We start from the raw sequence: 17,932 nt of genomic DNA on the forward strand, positions 1-17,932 counted from the left end.
GCAAGTCAGACGTCAAGACTACTCGAGAAAGAGTTAAACTGCTAAAATTTGGTACATCAAAATTAAAATCTAGTTTTAGTAATGACTCAAAAATTTAAACTAAAATAGATGGAAAAATACTGTATTTCATTGACTCTAAGATGCTCTGATGCTGGCACTCGATGATCTTGCCAGGTATTAATAGAAGGCTTCTATATAACCATGCCTCAATTGCCACCAATGTTACATGCCATTAATTTTTCTTTATTGTAGTAAGAACACTTAACATGAAATCTATCGTCTTAATAAATTTTCAAGTGCACAATACAGTATTAACTATAAGCATAATATCGTACAGATCTCTAGAACTTAATCATCTTAGACGCTGATTATTAAAGTCATCTCAATTTCAGAGATTTCATGAAAAAAATGTACACTTTAGGAAAAGGCGAAAGATTTATACGATCTGAAGAGAAACCAGAGTATAAACGCACACTTTAGAATCCATGAAATAGGGTAAATTCAAAAACTGAAAAAGAAGGTAAATGGATTCATAAAAAAGTAATATTTTCTAAAAGATCAGAATTTCTTCTTTCTCTTTCTCTTTTTTACAGTGGCTATTTCTTCCAACAAGGAAGGCACGCTTTGTAGTCTAAAAGTGGGCTAGATCTGATGGACCTGGCTGTCAATCATAATCATGTAGAAATTTAAAAATAATACAGATTTTGACATTCTACCCAAAGCTCAGTGAATCAGAACCTCCAGAATGGAACCTGAGAATCTGTATTAAACACAAAACCCGAAATGCTATCAATACCCAGCCGGGTTTGAAAATCATTGCGAAAGAAATGATCCTTAAAACTTCCATATGAAACTTCCATATCAAACCATAATTCTCTAATTCTCCTGTTTGCTGCTAATAAAAAAATTAAACTTCTTTGCTCACCAAAACATTGATTAATTATGATTTAACTAAAACTTATCAAAGTAAACCAACTTCTATTTTTATAGGTCTCACAACTAATTCATGAGGAGACATAATTCATAAATATTTACTTTTTAATATTCTTACATTGGAGGACTGGTAGACATAAAATATTTAAGTTCTTGCAACTCCTCCTCTTCCTTTCACCCTATCTGCTCCTTGGACTGTTGAGGACGTCTGCTGTCCTTTCCTGAAAGTCACTTTGTGTCCCAGTTAAGATAGAAAGCTATCTCTTTTTATTAATGTTGGTAATACAGAACTCATACAGTTGTAAAACAAAGCTTCAGAATGTAAAGCTATGCTTACAAGGTACTCATGGGTATTCAATGAGTCTCTTACTTAGGTTTTTACTCACTATGGTAAAATAAGTCTAAATGGTTTGGATGTAAACTCAAATGCAAAATGAAAACAATTCTTACTAGTCTTTAACTCTACTAGATTTATTTTCTAAAAACCAGTGTTATCTTTTAGTTTCAGGTAGTCAACTGCCCTTTGAGCAAAATCAGGCCTGTATCTACCACCAACACAATATAATAAAAGTTGGGCTTAAGTCTATATGAAGAAAAAGAGGAACAAGAAAACCACTGGTCTATGACCCTGGTTACGCTGCACTGCTCCTTTCAAAGGATGAAACACGGCTTCTCCTTTCTCCTTTGAAACTGAAAAACAATAGCCTTCTGCCTTCTTTTCTCCCCACTAAAAACCTGTGCCAACAAAATAACTATCAAAGCAGTTATTCCCTGCCCCTGGCAACAGGCATATAAAGTAGCCAAAGGACTTTTGGGCACCACAGTCAAACTTTTTCTCCCATGATAAAAAAACTAGCAAATCTATTGCTGTTTAGGACCACTTCTACTTTTTGAAATTAGACTATGACATTATCTTTTGATTTTATCATTTGTCCCTGTGGTTCAAGCAAACGTTACACATACTAATTTATTATAAGACAAATAGAAGTTTAAATCCTGGCTCTGCCTCATTTCGCTGTATGACTCTGAAGAAGACAATTCCTTCCTCTCGACTACAGCTTTCTCATCCATAAAATGGAAATAACATCAACAAGCTGCTATGAGGATTGCATGATGTAATGTAAAACAATTCTGTAATTATTGAGTGAACACAAAGTACATTGTCTGTTTTGAGGAACAGTTATTTCTTAAAATCAGAGACTATCTCAGGGACTTGAAATTCTGATAAATTAAGTAAAATGTATTTTTGTTAAAACTTTACAATAGTAGCCTATACATAGATATCCTGAATATAAGAATCAAAATAAAACTATGCATATATGTTCTACACTCACATGTGTAAGTACCTTAATATTAAATATTCTGACTGCCATTACTTTTGGTTTCTGTCTTGCACTCACTGTAGAGAACCAGGATGGTAAGGATTTTACTTGATACACCTAAGTGATGTAGTTTACTGCTCTGCTGCACAAGAATAGCTTTCAAATATAACATTACCACTCATACAAGAGGAATTTGAATTGAAATAAAAAATAAGGCTAAGTAAAAGTTAAAACGATGTATTTTTATATAAAACATTTTCTATATGGAGTTAGATTGCCAAGCCTCAAATCTCATTTTCAGTATTTACTAACTGTGATCATGGGTATATTAAATTTATTTAAATTCTGGCTCCAGTTTCCTCATCTATAAAATGGGAATGATAATATTACTGTAAGTTAATTGAGATACAGCATGTAGTGCGTCTTTAAACATGTTTGGTGGGGCTGGCCTGGTTGCAGAGTGGTTAGGTTCATGCACTCCACTTTGGTTATCCAGGGTTCACAGGTTTGGATCCCGGGCACAGACCTACACACTGCTTGTCAAGCCATGCTGCAACAGTGTCCCATACACAAAATAGAGGAAGATTGGCACGGACGTTAGCACAGCAACAATCTTTCTCAAGCAAAAAAGAGAAAGATTGGCAACAGATGTTAGCTAAGGGCCAATCTTCTTCACCAAAACAAGACAAAACATGTTTGGTATATATCAATTAAATGCTAAGGGCTATAATAGTGTTCTCTGAATAAGAACAGAGTATTAGTGTGAAATTCAGTGGAAGGCATGGGTTAATTCCTAGAAATGTTAGATGGATTATACTCACATGTAAGCTCCATGAGGGAGAGGAACAGCGTTACATGACACGAACCTTCAAGACAGTATTTTAGGAAGACTGCTGAACACCAACTTAGTATATGTCATCTTGCTGAAAGCATCAGCAAAACTAAACTATTTTAGAAGATCTGGTTGGGCTTCCAAAGTATTTATCAGTAGAATTTAGAGGAAAGTAGCACTGTGTCCCAGTAATTTTGGTCCTTTAAGTAAGTACAGATTTTTTAAAAATCCACATTTTCCTCAATAGTAAACATTTGGATATGAGGAAAATAGGTAAATTTTTTATTTAAACGTCACAATTTTCAACCTAAGACTTCCATATCACAACTGAGTATTATCTTACTTTTATACTAAGCTTAGTATCATAAGATTAAGATTATAGGCTGCCAAGCAAAACTTGACAATGAGCTCTTTTTTCCTATTCCATTTCCATTCTTCTTTTTCCCCATTTCCATTTCCACCATCTACCCATACGCCATGAGTACATAAATATGTAATTACATACATAAATAGCTCTCTCAATTTCTCCAATAACACAGGGTGATAAGCGAATGGTCACACCTATTATCATTTTCTCCCTCCTCTGACAACTAATTTTATATTTGTAGCATCTCATACATATACTTTTAAACACATATATAATTTCATAGCTTTACATATATACAATCTACTACTCTCTCACTTCTTTTTTTTTAAAAGATTTTATTTTTTCCTTTTTCTCCCCAAAGCCCCCTGGTACATAGTTGTGTATTTTTAGTTGTGTGTGTCCTTCTAGTTGTGGCATGTGGATGCTGCCTCAGCATGGCTTGATGAGCGGTGCCATGTCCGCACCCAGGATCCAAACCAGTGAAACCCTGGGCCACCGAAGCGGAGTATGTGAACTTAACCACTCGGCCACGGGGCCAGCCCCTCACTTGTTTCAAAGAGACACGCAATTAAAGACAATTAAAAAAAACGCAAACCACAATTTATGTGAAGATATATACGCAATCAAAGGAAACAGAATTTTATACTTTAAAAATCCCTATTGCTAATAAAAGGTCCGTTTATGCAAAATCCATATAAACTCTATTTCATATTTCATCTATGACTACCAGAAAAGCAGACTTAAGAGCTTGTTTTTAAAAAATATATAATTTCTCTTAAAACTTTGTTAAACTGCTAAAATATTACAGGGTTAATTTTTTCTTTTTCAGTAGCCTCTACACAGCAAATACGCCACTCTCAGACTAATTAAGGACATAAAGCCAACCATAAGGAGATTGGACACGTCAGAATATATGCTACCAAGAGAACATTTGCTCATTATCTTAAACAAAATTAAATATGTGGCTGAGCTTCCTGTACCTGGATCCTGCAGTCCATCTACAAAGGCAGTCTCTATTGAAACACTCCATAGTCTTCAGCACACATTTCTTTGAAAACTGAGGATTTCATATCTGGAGATCATAAAACTTGAATTTTTCATTACTAGTATAGCCATGGTAAAAATTAATACACAAATTTTAAAACTCCAGCTATAATGCAGTTTAACTGTAAATTTTAATGATTAAAAGATGGCCTTTCCACTTTGTAATTCCTCTCCTCTTCAAATCAATTTAAGATAAACTGAGTGCCTAATGGGCAACATTACAGTTACGTTGGCAGCTACATTACTTAAATAAACCTTACCTATCCTTTTCCCTGAAATCAAAATTGTTTCCCATTAAAAATAAACTTTAAAAAGCAGACCTTCCCAAACCTTCTTCCAAACTGCTGATGGCTGCTGGCAGCTGATTCTGACTGACTGCTTCAAGAGACAGGCCCAGACGAGAGGACTCAGTGACGAATGGTGGCAGCAGTGCTTTGCTGGAGTGGCCTAACAAGCAGATAGTTGCCACAGTTTGAAATTCTGCTGAACAGCTTGCTGCTGCCCAGGGTCATTCACTGGTCAACATTTTCAGATCCAGTTAATTGTTAAGTTAGGGATCCTTGGAAGGATTTCCATTAAAATGAAAGTTGTAGCCTATTATCATCATTTCAAAGCATGACAAGAACTTGTTCCTGGCTAGGTTAGCAGAGGAATATGCAGAGAGGAGGCAGGTAATATGTTTGAAACCAAGAGTTATCAGAGAAGAAAAGTTAGTAGGGAGATAAATGAGATGAATTAGTCTTCAAACCCTTTACAATACTGAAACAGATGTAGTGGACCATAACATATCGCTAGGGTTGTAGCATTCATTACCTGAACAAGACAGTGCACAGCGAGAATGAAACAAGCAAATGGCATTCAAGGTATTATCATTAAGAATTTCAGGGTTGGTTATCTTTATTTTCATATGTTTGTCATGCATTTATCTATGTAAACTTCAGGGAAAATAATTCACTTACCAATTACTGCCAAAATAAATAAAAGTGTGGCAACAGCTGACGTTCCATAAAACATGGTACTGATATTACAAGCCAGAAGATCTGTGTTATTCTGTGTGTTGGGCACTAAAACAGGTGGTAGCAAAAAGCCAACTGCAGTTCCAAGCTGTAAAACAAAGAGTCCTGTTAAGAGCTATTATTATAAGAGAAAAAAAGTACATACTGGCAATTAACACAACTTAAGAAGACAGCTAGTGTATGTAAGGTGCTTTTGTAAACTTTAAAGCAGCATCTTCTAATGTCTCTACTACTATGGTACTGTTAAAGGGAAATTGCTGACAAATGTCTTCCCTATTCAACAAACATTTACTGAGCTCCTGCTATCTGAATCATGCTGCGAAAAAGTTGTGTGAGATACAGTACCTACCCTTTAGATGCTTACAATCAAAAAAGGGAATAAGAATATGCAATATAAGGCTGAGAAAGACAATCTATAGAATGGAAGAAAATATTTGCAAATCACATATCTGGTAAGATTTACTATCCAGAATATATAAAGAACTCTTACAATTCAATGATGAAGAGACAAACATCCCAACTCAAAAATGGGCAAAGGACTCAGACAGTTCTCCAAAGATATACAAATGTCCAACAAGCACGTGAAAAAATGCTCAATATCATTAACCATTAGGGAAATGCAAATCAAAACCACAATGAGATACCACTCCACAACCCCTAGGATGGCTATAATAAAAATGTTAAAAAAATTAAAAAACAGAAAATAAGTATTGGCAAGGATGTAGAGAAACAGGAACCCTTGCACACTGCTAGTGGGAGTGTAAAATAGTGCAGCCCCTGTGGATAACAGTTTAGCAGTTCCTTAAAAAGTTACACAAAAAATTACCATATGACCTAGCAATTCCAGTCCTAGGTATATAACCAAGAAACTGAAACAGGTATTCAAACAAATATTGAATACTGTACATGAATATTCATAGCAGTCCTATTCACAACTGCCAAAAGGTACAAACAACCCAAATGTCCATCAAAAGATGAACGGATAAACAAACTGTGGTACATCTCTGCAATAAAATATTATTCAGTCATGAAAAGAATGATGTACTGATACATGCTACAACATGGGTGAACTTTGAAATCATGCTAAGTGAAAGAAGCCAGACACAAAAGGCCACCTATTATATGACTGCCTTTGTATGAAATGTCTAGCATAGGTAAATCCATAGAGAGGAAAAGCAGATTAGTGATTGCCAGAGGCTAGAGGGAGGGAGGAATGAGGAGTGACTGCTTAATGGGTACTGGGTCTTCTTTGAGGGTAGATGAAAATGTTTTGGAACTAGAGGTGATGGTTGTGCAACACTGGGAATGTACTAAGTGCCACTGAGCTGTATGCTTTAAAATGGTTACTTTCATGTTATATGAATTTCATCTCAATAAGAAAAAAATAGAGCTGAATATGATAATCACAAGAGAAATAAAATCAATATATTAAAGGAGGTTCAATGGAGAGAGATATCAGATTCTTTGGAAGAGTGGAGGAAAAGAAAAAGGCACCAAGATTGGTTTCAAGAAGGAGGCTGAGGCAGAGATAGTAACAAGTATCTCATTTGCTCCCTTACAAAAAGTTGGAAAGAGGCAATTAATCAGGTAATTAAAAGTGACTGTAGTTAAGTACAATACCGTGATGGAGAGGTAGAGGGTGCCAACTGGGGAGATGATGTAATTTATCATCCAAACAGGAACACTGTTCAGAGTGAAAAGGACTCCATCAGTAATTATGCTATATGACTCGAGACTATTCCAGGCAAACTGGAACTCAAGGTCACCCCAGCTGAGACAGTACTTTGGAGGAGCACTTTGTGTAGACTTGGGGTTTGGGAAAAGTTTCTGGAGAAGCAAAGATCTAAATAAGAAATTGGAGTTAGCCAAGCGAAGTAGAAGTGTTCCCAACCAAAGGGACATCATGTACAAAGGCGAGGAAGAAGACAGCATGACCTTGTGAGAAACTGTAAGTAGTGCACAGTCCCCCTCAGAGCAGAGAAAGAGTTCGTCTGCAGAATTAGGGGTGTGGAGAGAGGTGAAGCTGAGTAGTTGGCAGGAGGCAGATGTGGAGGGTCTCACATTGTCACATTAGAGAGTCTGGATTTTATCCTAAGGGCAATGGAAGCCACGACAGGGGGCAAGAGACTGCCGTGGACAGATTTGGACATTAGAAAGACCACACTGGATGAGTTTAGAGAAGGGAGGGAAGAGGGTGAGAGCTGCAGCAAGGAAGGTCAGTTAGCAACCTCTAGGTGACAGCTGGGGTTACCCAAAGCTAAGAAACTGGCAGTAGAGATGAAGAAAAATGAGTAGGAGACAAGGTAAATTTTAAGTGGTGGGTTTGTATGGGATATTCTAGCGGAAATATCCAGCCGGCCAGCATCTGAGTCTGAAGCTCATTCATTTATTCAACAAATTTTCATGGAGAATCTAGAATGTGCCAGGCATTGTAATAAATGCTGGTGAAACAGCTGTGTACATTCAAACCACGTGCCTATTTTCATGAAACTTACAATCTAATGGCAAGGATGGGGGATGAGCAATAAATAACAATTAACGTATAAACATATAAATATGTGGGACAGTGATAAGAGCTACAAGGAGAATCAAAGTATAATGATATAATAAGAGAGTGACTAGGCAACTCTAAACAGGATCATCAAGAAATGCCACTGAATGATATTTAAACTGAAAGGTGAACGACAATAAGGACATAATAATGTGATCCTGGAAGGAAGAACATTCCAGGCAGAAAGAATGTTTCTGCAAATAGAAGCTTAATGTTGTTTAAGGAACCAAACAAGACATATCAGTTAAGATTTTGTAAGCCAGAGTAACAACTTTAGATTTTAAGTAGTATGGTAACTCACTGGCAAGTTCAAAGCAGGGCAATGACATGATCTGATCTATGTTTTAAAAGGTTCTCTCAGGTTAGAGATTTGGCAGTATGGATGTGTAGTTAAAAGCCAGGATTCAGGAATCAGACAGAAATGAATGTGCATGCTGCCTCTAATTAGCTGTGTGACTTTGGAAATTAATTTCATCCCTCCAAGTCTCACTTTCTGTATCTACAAAACTGGGAGACTAATAGTTCCTACCTTACATTATTAAATTAAATGACACAATGCCTGTAAAGTATTTAGCATGGTGCCAGGTTCTTAGTGAGTGCTCAATAATGCTGAATATTATTATGGATGATTATTCTATAGTCTAGGCTGAAGATGCATACTTGGTGGTTATGAGCAAGTGCACAGCTACTGGAGTCAAGGAAGGATTAGGGAGAAACTCTTAGGGAGAATTAGGAAGGCCCAGAGGTGTGCTGAGTCAGTTAGAAGGAAATCTGCCTAAGAGAAAACATTTCCATTTATTATCCATGAAATAGATGATCCATAGATACGGAATTGATAATATTTCTGTTATGCTCAATGAATGTTAATCTTGAACATAATTTAGTAAATGTAAACTACTTTAAGAAAGCAGTTCATATCCAAACATGCAGAAGCAACCAACTAAAATATCAGTCACAAATTATTTTGGATTCACAATATTTCGAGCTATCGTTTCGTCTGTACTTTTAAAGAAAGGAAATAAATATAAAGCAATAAGCACACAGAGTTTGTCTTTTTATGGATTTTAAACAAATCCTGTGATGTTGCAACACTATTAGACCAAAAGTAAGACTAACATTCTTTTGTTACATAGCTACATGTAGTACCATATGAATAGAGAGAGGTTATGTTTTTGGTATACAGATTTTTAACTAGATTCTCCTCAAGCTGAAAGAACACTCAATACAATTTACATAAAATATTATAGACTCCATAAGCAAAATTTAAATTACAATAATCAGTTTGCAATTTAAAAAAAACACGGAAACCATTCTACCTAGTAATGCTAGTGACATGCTAACGGAATTTGAACCTATGGTGTTCCGAAAGACTAGGAAGCACCTTAATACAGGCTTGGCAGAATAAGCCACCCTTTCACAATGGATTCCATGATGTGTGATTTGTCTTGCATTTTCTTACTGTTAATAATTGGTAATTGGACTCAGCAATGCTGTGAGGCCTTATCCCTAGAACGTTTATTTAGCAGTCATTTATAAGTGTCTGTCACGCACCAGGGACCCTGTTGACCACTAATACATAAAATTAAACGGGCTGTACACATTGACCACTCAAAATGGGAACAAATTTCCCAGAATCCAACACCTTCCTTTTGCAAAGAATACAGTGGTGACAAAAATAATACCTATCCTAGTCTCATTCATTACTGCAATGACAGTTTTTCTATGATGTGAGGCATATATAGGCTAAAACAGTTATTTTACAAGTAGTTCTCAAAGATGACAAGAGGGTCACTTTAAACTGGTTTTGAAAGTTCTCTCCTTACAAATAAATCAAAAACGCTCTTTAATCCAAGACTGCCTCCTCTCTTGTGACTACTCACCTCTTCTCCTTCATTTATGGACAAATGCCTCCTGAGGGTCTATCCATACGCCTAGCTCTCATAGCCTACGATTTCTCCTGGTCCTCTAAGGATCCGATTTTCATCTATCACCCTAGTCCTTACCTGATTGCCTAGCACGGCGGTGGCACAAGCTGTGGACACCTCCTTGGGCCCAAACCACACTGAGGCGATGCGAGAGGGTAAGCCCAGGATGAACACCTGGGCCACGGAGCACAGGCACTGACCCAGCATGGTGACCCAGAAGAGATGCTGCTGCACACTGCCGCATTTGACCCAGGCGCCCAGGCAGTTGAGGCCGGAGCCCAGCAGGGCGGTGAGCCGCAGGCCTCTGGTGTCCAGTAGCCAGGTGGCCGGGAAGATGAGGGGCACATAGGCCAGCATGTACACCATGGACAGCCAGTCGACGTGCAGCGAGGAGACGCCGTAGAAACCCTCGAAGACGTTGCTGATGATGCTGTACTGGATCCACTGAAAGGCGTTCACCAGCGAGTACAGGCTGAAGATCAGGAGCACCACAAAGCGCCGCGGCGACAGCGCCGTCCGCGACATCCGGGGGTCCTCGGCGCACGGGGTCTCCTCCCCGGGGCCCTTGGGCAGCAGCCGGACCTGGGTCTCCTCCTCCGGGGCCAGCGGAGACTGTGGCCTGCCCAGGGCTCCCAAGGCGGCCGCGGGGCTGTCCGGAGGGACCCCATTCAGGGCCAGGAAGCCGGCTTTGGGCCCGTTCTGCGGCTCCGCGTTCACCTTCCCGGCGGGCGCGTCCCCCGGGACCAGGAGGTATCCTTTCGTGGGCGGGTGCGCGGCCGCCACCGCCGTCCCCTCCTCATCGTCCGGCCGCGCCATGTCCCCGGGCACCCGGCGCCGCCTCGCGTCCCGCTCTCCTACCCCGCCCGGCACCCCCGGCCCGGGACCTGCCGCCCTCCCTGCACCCCAAGCCAACCCCTTGGCCCACTGCTCCTGCAACCCTTTCCGCCGCCGAGTGAGCCCGGGCGTGAGCCACAAAACGCAGCTCAGGTTGCCCGGTTCCGCAAACCAAGTCTTCCTCACGCGTGGCGGAGCCGGCAGTCACCCCGCGCCAGGCCCCGCCCCAGGAGCGTTGAGGCACCGCGCGGTGCCCACCAGCCAATCAGAGGGCACCTTCCCCCGGCGTGGGAGCCAATCGGGAGCTCCCTGGGGGGAGGGGCGGGAGCAAGTTGCCGGGAAGCGGAGGCGGGAGCGGGGAGGTAGGAGGTGCGGGGGAGGGGATGGCCGGTTCGGGGTGCTCCTGGGAAGCGTGCGGTAGCGTCGTGTCCCGGTGCTGGGCGAACGGGAGGCGGCCCGCGGATTGGAGAACTCCGGAGAAACAAAAGAAACGGAGGCGGGCATCACCCTCTCCACCCAGAGGGGCTCCCCTGGGGCTGGGCCAAATCGACGGTGGAGGATGAATTTGACCTCTAGCCCTAGCACAGCTGTCCGTCAAGGTCTTTAGAGCAGACAGGACCACGTCTCATAAATTCTTGCTATCTCGGCAGAGGAAAAACGCAGTAGAAAGCGTTCCAATCCAGATAAAGAGATTTCGTCAGAGATCTGCCCTTGTGAAGTTGGAATCCCCCCACCCCCGCGCCGCTGACGAAGAGGCGAGTGAGAGGTGTTGCGCCGGAGCAGACCGTGTCGCTCGGCATTCTCCCTTGGACCAACGCCTGTTGTTAGTATTTACTGGGCACGCGCATTCGGTGGGTTCCAGCTACCAAACTTGTTTTGAATGGTATGTGCCAAACACTGTCATAGGCCCTGGGGAATGAAAAACAAAAATGAGACATAGTCCCTGCCCTCACAAGTCGCTTGTAAATCTTCCTGGACTAGAGAAAAAGCCAGCCTTGCTACTTCTTGGGAAACTAAATCCGAAAGAAAAAAAAAAGACTCCAAATATTCATTATTAAAGTGAAATTGAGACTAGGGATATCTCACTATGGATTTAGTCTAAAGTGCTGCTATCTAGAATCCCAAAACCCTGTATACCTTCTTTTTATTGCCTCATTATTATTTTGGTCATGTATAAAAATATATCCTATACCTCTCAGTACAGGTGAAATGTTACATAATCCTATACTTTAAGGAATATGTGTATTTTAATGCCTTCCTTCGCTACCGTATATACATTGCCACACGCCCCCTCCCCTTGCCCCTTCCCTGCTTTATTTTTCTTCTTAGTGCTTACGTTATGTAAAGTGGCCTATATTTTACTTCATTTTTTTCTGGTTATTTTCTCCCTCCCCATAGAATGTAAGCTCCACGAGGGCACGGCCGAAAGTTTTGCTGTTTTTTGCTGCTGCTGCTGTGTTCTGAGAACTTGAAACAGTACCTAACACACATGTTCAATAAATATTTACTGAATTCAGCTAACAAGCATTGAATTACTATTGAATATTTTCAATAATTACTTGCTTCGTAAATGAATCCCATTTCTTTTTTTAAAAAGCCTTGTAGATTTTCCCTGCAAATACGATTTCCTAAGCCTTGATTTAGGTATTATTTCAGATTAATGAGCGATGTTCTCTGAATGAACAAATCATGTGGAATCCAAAGGATTTCAGTTTTAGTTAAGTTTATTTTATGGAATTCTGTAAAATGAACTAATTGCATTGCTTAAAATTCAGCACAACTTATTATTCAATATTCAGAGGCATTTTTTATACCATCATGCACCATGAAACCTTCTACATAGCTCACAAAAAAAGCTGTTCAGAAAGGGAATCCAGTGGGTAGAATTTTAAATGGACCCTTCTTTGCTTGCCTCAGTTGTACCTCCATTCCAGATGTTCACAATAAACATTCAGGTGTCTGCAAACTTCCCACCCTCTTCCTGAAACCAGACACTGGCAAATTATATTAGGCTTCCTCTTCCTGTTACCCAGTGGGAGCTGGAGATAATCTTCTGCCAGATAACTTTCCTCTCTGTACAGAGACAGCTTCCTGAATGTACTCCTTCAGGGAGGCCATTCTTTCTGGTTGCGTAGGCTCCTTCTGTTTAGAGATAATTCGTCTTCTCTATGTCTTTAGCAAAAATGGTTGGGTTGGGAGTCCTCTAGGTAAGCTAGATTTCAGTCAGCATCTAATTTCCCTCCATGTTTTTACCAGCTGATGCCTATACTATACTTGCCCACCTTGTCATTTGCCTTCCCTGTGCATGACAAAGCTCTGTATCTGACAATGTCACTATCTACATGGAGCATGCCACCAAGGAGGTCTAGAGTAGTGGGGAAGAGCATCAGATGTAGAGCCAGGCTACCTGGATTTGAATCCCAACTTCAGACTCGCTAGCTGTGCAACCTTGGGCAAGTTAATTAGCTGTTCTGTAACAGTATATGCTTCATAGGGTTGTTATTATGAAGATTAATGAGCGAATGATGCCTGGCACATGGTTCAGGCATTCTTAGTTACAGTTATTATGGTAGTCTACTATAGTGGTTAAGGGTCCAGGCTCCAGAGGCAACTGATCTGGACTCAGATCCTAGCTCTTTCACTCACTGGCTGCATGACTTTGGACTAGTTACTCTTTGCCTCATTTTATTGCAACTGGAAAATGAGGACAATGTTCTTTATGAATTGTTGTCATAAATAAATGGCTAATAAATATAAAGCACTTCAATGGTACCTGACCTCTGATTTGTAAGAATACTCAGTAAATGTTACCCAAAGCCATTGTTATCAACTCATATCTTTTCTCAAAGTCATATCTCATTCTTGTGTTATCTTAGATTTGACCCCGTCTTGTCTAATTAAGCCTTCTTGGAGTGTCCTGGAGTTACTCCAAGCTCTTTCAGACTGAATTTATGATTGTAAAAAGATAGCTCTGAGGATGCACCTGAAGGGCAACTCCCAATGGCATATACTAACTACCCGTGGCCTAAGAAGTAGATTTCTTCTCATTAGAGGTGGTCAACAGTTAAATGAACTACCATGTGATGTATTTAGACAGCAGTTAGATGATATCTGTGTTGGACCAGGTATGTTGTGGATAGAATTCCTGAATTCCATGGCAAATTGAGCTGTGTGAGATCTAAGGTTTCTTCTGACTTTAAGTTTCCATGATTTATGAAAAGTAAAATAAGATAGTTCCAGTGAAAAGATTGGACAAAATTCATGTACCTCTTTCAACAAAGTTCCATAAAGAATGGAGTGCAGAAAGGGGAAAACTCAGCAGTAACTCTTTGTGGTATCATTCTAATCTCTTAACCGTTGCCTCCTCTCTCAAGGCTTTGGTAGTAGATACTTTTTAACCAGTTTAGGCATGAATCCTACTTTGTATCATATTTTAGGATGTATAACACAACATGGACCTTAATCTCTGCCAGAGAGGACACTACTTGGAGCATCACTTGACTGGGAGTCAAAATGAGATTGAGCTACACTATGGGTGTGGAATGCAGAGTCTGAGTGAGATTTGACTATGTAATGGTTCAGTGATAATGAGATCTGAACAGCACCCAGGAGCCAAGGTCTGCGACACTATTAGGAGTGATGTGGCTGTTCCTGGGCAAAGGTTTCCTGCAGTCTAAGAGGGTGCAAACCAGAACAATGCCACTAGATGTAAAATCCATGTTTCATGGGGAGGTGGGTAGATTTTGGCAGGCTTGCCTTCAGTCTGCATCGCTGTTACCATGCTCTGGCCACCTGCGCAGCCAAGGCTGTGCTGTTCTACTCTGTGGAAAGATTAAGTTGGGAATAGAGGTCTGGAACAGGCTGGAAATCAGAATCCTCCTATGCGTACTTTTTTTTCCTGCATTGAGGCACTTTATGTGTTTGTATATATTATGTTCCTGGAAAAAGAATCCCAAGGTTTTCCCTTCCGTGTGTTTTTGTCTTGCTTTCTCTTGGTCTGTGCTGCCAATTGAGTTTGTCAGTCCAGTGAAATCGAACTGACAGGATGGGAGCAGATTATTCGGCCATTTTCCTAGGTCTTTGAGTTGCTCATCAAATCTAGGGCTGGTATTACTCCACTTGTGTAACCTGCTTATGAGGTTCGGAACAATTTTCCCAGCTCTGTGATCATCAAATCAGCTCTGTGACTTCAAATTCGCCGATGTAACCATGCTTCAACATCGCAGTTAGAAACCGAATGATGACCTGGAAGCATGGCCTAATAAGAACTTGGTGTGTGGGTCTCTTTTCAGCATTGTTGATGCTCTTGAGAGGATCAGCCAAGACGTTCATGAGTACCATTGTAGCAGCACAGAACAATGGTGGAAACCACATGTACATTTTTGTGTAAATTGTTACAGATTTAATTTTTTTCCTGAGGAAGAGTAGCCCTGAGCTAACATCTGTGCCCATCTTCCTCTACTTTATATATGGGACACCTGCCATAGCATGGCTTGGTAAATGCTACATCTACCAGTATACCACTGCTAAAAATCTAACAAAAAAAATCATCCAAAGCATTTAAAATACTACTTACAAGCTTAATAAGTTAAAACTTTTCAATTAAAATGAATTTTTTTTTTTGCTGAGGAAGATTTGCCCTGAGCTAACATCTATGCCAGTCTTCCTCTATTTTATATGTGGGTCACTGCCACATCATGGCTGATGAGTGGTGTAGGTCCATGCCCAGGATCTGAACCCATGAACCCAGGCTGCCAAAGCGGAGCCTGCCAAACTTAACCACTATGCCATGGGGATGCCCCAAAACAAATTTTCTTAAATAGTGAAATACTGTTTGCAAAGAAACTCTTTTAGAGCTGTGAGATAATTGAAAATATATATATTGGTCTATGCCCCCAGTGCCTGGCACAGAGATCCTTAAACCCTTGTAATTTCCTAAATGCTAGGAGTATCTTTTATTTTAATATTTGGTCTTTGACCCCAGTTCCTGACACAACGCTCCTAAATCCCTAGGAATTGCCTAGATGATAGAAGTGTCTTTTGTTCTAATGAGACAACCCTTCTGGGGTTCTTGGACGGGGGCTGGTCTCCAGAAAGACGAAGCCATGACAGTAAGCTTGGAGTTTTCAATTCCACCTCCCATTCTCCAGAGAGGGGAGAGAGGTTGGAAACAGAGTTAATGATCAATCATGCCTACGTGCTGAAGCCTCCATAAAAATCCCAGGAGTACGGGGTTCAGAGAGCTTCCAGGTTGGTGAACACGTGGCAGTGCTGGGAGAGTGGCGCTCCCAGAGAGAGGATGGAGGCTGCACCCCCCACCCCCTTCCACACACCTTGCCTTATGCATCTCTTCCATCTGGATGTTCATCTGTATCCTTCATCATATCCTTTTATAATAAACTGGTAAACAGTAATAAATGTTTTTCCTGGGTTGTGTGAGCTGCTCTGGCAAATTAACCGAATGGAAGGAAGGAATCACGGGAACCTCTGATTTATAGCCAGTCAATCAGTCAGAGGCTCGGGTGACAACCTGGACTTTCAATTGGCATCTGAAGTGCGGGGAGCGGTAGTTTTGTGGGACTGAGACCTTAACCTGTGGGATCTGACGCTATCTCCAGGTAGATAGTGTCAGAATTGAGTTGAACTGTAGGACACCCAGCTGGTGTCACAGAATTGCTTGGAATGGGAAAAAAATGCCACATCTGGTGTCAGAAGTGTTGTCAGTGTGATAAAGAGTAAAGGAGAACAACACAGGAGGTAGAGTGAGTTTTTCCTACACACAGCTTTCAAATAAAAATACTACAAGTGGAACAGCAATTAAACATAAATTAAAATCACAAGTCTAATAGGTCAGATTCTCTAATACACCAGGCTCTCTTAATGGTTCAAACATTTAAAATAACAAAACAGACCCTGATTATTGCGATTAGAAAAACATTACAATATTATGATTTTCTTCATTTTCTTGTAAAGCCATTTATCAAACCAGGAGAAGAGATTCACTATCTCAGTTTGGTTGAATTTGTGACCAGAGCCTCGAGGCAAGGACCTGGGACCTGAGCATTGTATTTCCAAGTTGATTTCTCCCAAGTCGCAAATTAGCACAAAAGCCCTGTCTAGGGGCCAGCCCAGTGGCATAGCAGTTGGGTTCACGTGCTCCACTTTGGCTGCCCAGGGTTCGCCGGTTTGGATCCCAGGTGTGAACCTGTGTACAGCTTATCAAGCCATGCTGTGGCAGGCATCCCACATAGAAAAAATGGAGGAAGATGGACATAGATGTTAGCTCAGGGCCAATCTTCCTCAGCAAAGAAGAAGAGGATTGGCAGGGAATGTTAGCTTAGGGCTAATCTTCCTTTAAAAAAAAAAAGTCTTTCTTGAGTTACTAGCAAATTAAAAACTCAAACTTTGTTTTGAAAAGTTCTTTCCAAGTTTTAATTGCTTAATTTGAATTGATTGAAACCTGTGCTACCTCTCCTCACCCCTCGGAGGTTGATCCAGGTTTTTCAGAGTCTGAGGCTTCATCATTTTCAGGATCTCTTTAAGAAACTGACATCAAGATACACCATGGCTTTGGTAGTGTGGGGGACTGGCATTGGCCACCCCAAGATATGTCTCTTTGTCACGAGGATTATTTGGGGCTGGGACAGGGAAGGAGGCTCTGAGGAGTGGAACTTGCTTACCCTTTGTTAAGAAACATTTACATTTGTAAGGGAAATCTCCATCTGTAAAGATACCTCCCTCTCTGTACCGGGAAGAAGAAAGAGGATGACCTTATCCCCAGAAACTCTTAATCAATGCCAAAGGCAAGGACTTAAATCTGCATAATAATCTTATTCCTGTTTCTGGTAACCTCCTGTAACTGACTCCTCCCACCCCCAACATCCTCCTTTGCCCTTAGCTGAAGATGATATTTAAGGTGGGGGCTTCAGCCATTTTGGCGAGTTGCTCAGCTTGCCTGACCTCTCCCATGTATACATGTTATAAAGCTTTGTTTAATTTTCTTCTGCTGTTCTGTCTCATGTGAATTTAATTTGTTCTCTGGCCAGACGAACCCAGAGAGGGTAGAGGAAATGTCTTCCTCCCCTACAGTAGCAATGGCAGCTCCCAC

General features: G+C 40.8%; 1 protein-coding gene, 1 long non-coding RNA gene and 1 pseudogene across 2 annotated transcripts in view; 1 reads left to right on the forward strand and 2 right to left on the reverse strand.

Moving 5' to 3' along the window:
• FLVCR1 (FLVCR choline and heme transporter 1) overlaps positions 1-11,052 on the reverse strand; it is a 36,705-nt gene extending 25,653 nt beyond the window's left edge. Inside the window, exons 1-2 of the mRNA XM_001488684.7 lie at positions 10,069-11,052; positions 5,458-5,602 (exon numbers count right to left, since the gene is read on the reverse strand). Coding sequence (XP_001488734.2) covers positions 5,458-5,602; positions 10,069-10,806 — 883 coding nt within the window. The 5' untranslated portion in view covers positions 10,807-11,052. The remainder of the gene's footprint in view (positions 1-5,457; positions 5,603-10,068) is intronic.
• Positions 11,053-11,189: 137 nt separating this feature from the next.
• Positions 11,190-12,342, forward strand: LOC138924028 (uncharacterized). The gene is made up of 2 exons (XR_011438511.1): positions 11,190-11,707; positions 12,223-12,342. It is a non-coding gene; the product is annotated as an uncharacterized lncRNA (long non-coding RNA).
• Positions 12,343-14,582: 2,240 nt separating this feature from the next.
• LOC106783152 (small ribosomal subunit protein uS8-like) lies at positions 14,583-15,168 on the reverse strand (annotated as a pseudogene).
• Between the last annotated feature and the right edge of the window lie 2,764 nt (positions 15,169-17,932).

The sequence above is a fragment of the Equus caballus genome, chromosome 5 (assembly GCF_041296265.1).
Source record: "Equus caballus isolate H_3958 breed thoroughbred chromosome 5, TB-T2T, whole genome shotgun sequence".
NCBI lineage: Eukaryota > Metazoa > Chordata > Mammalia > Perissodactyla > Equidae > Equus > Equus caballus.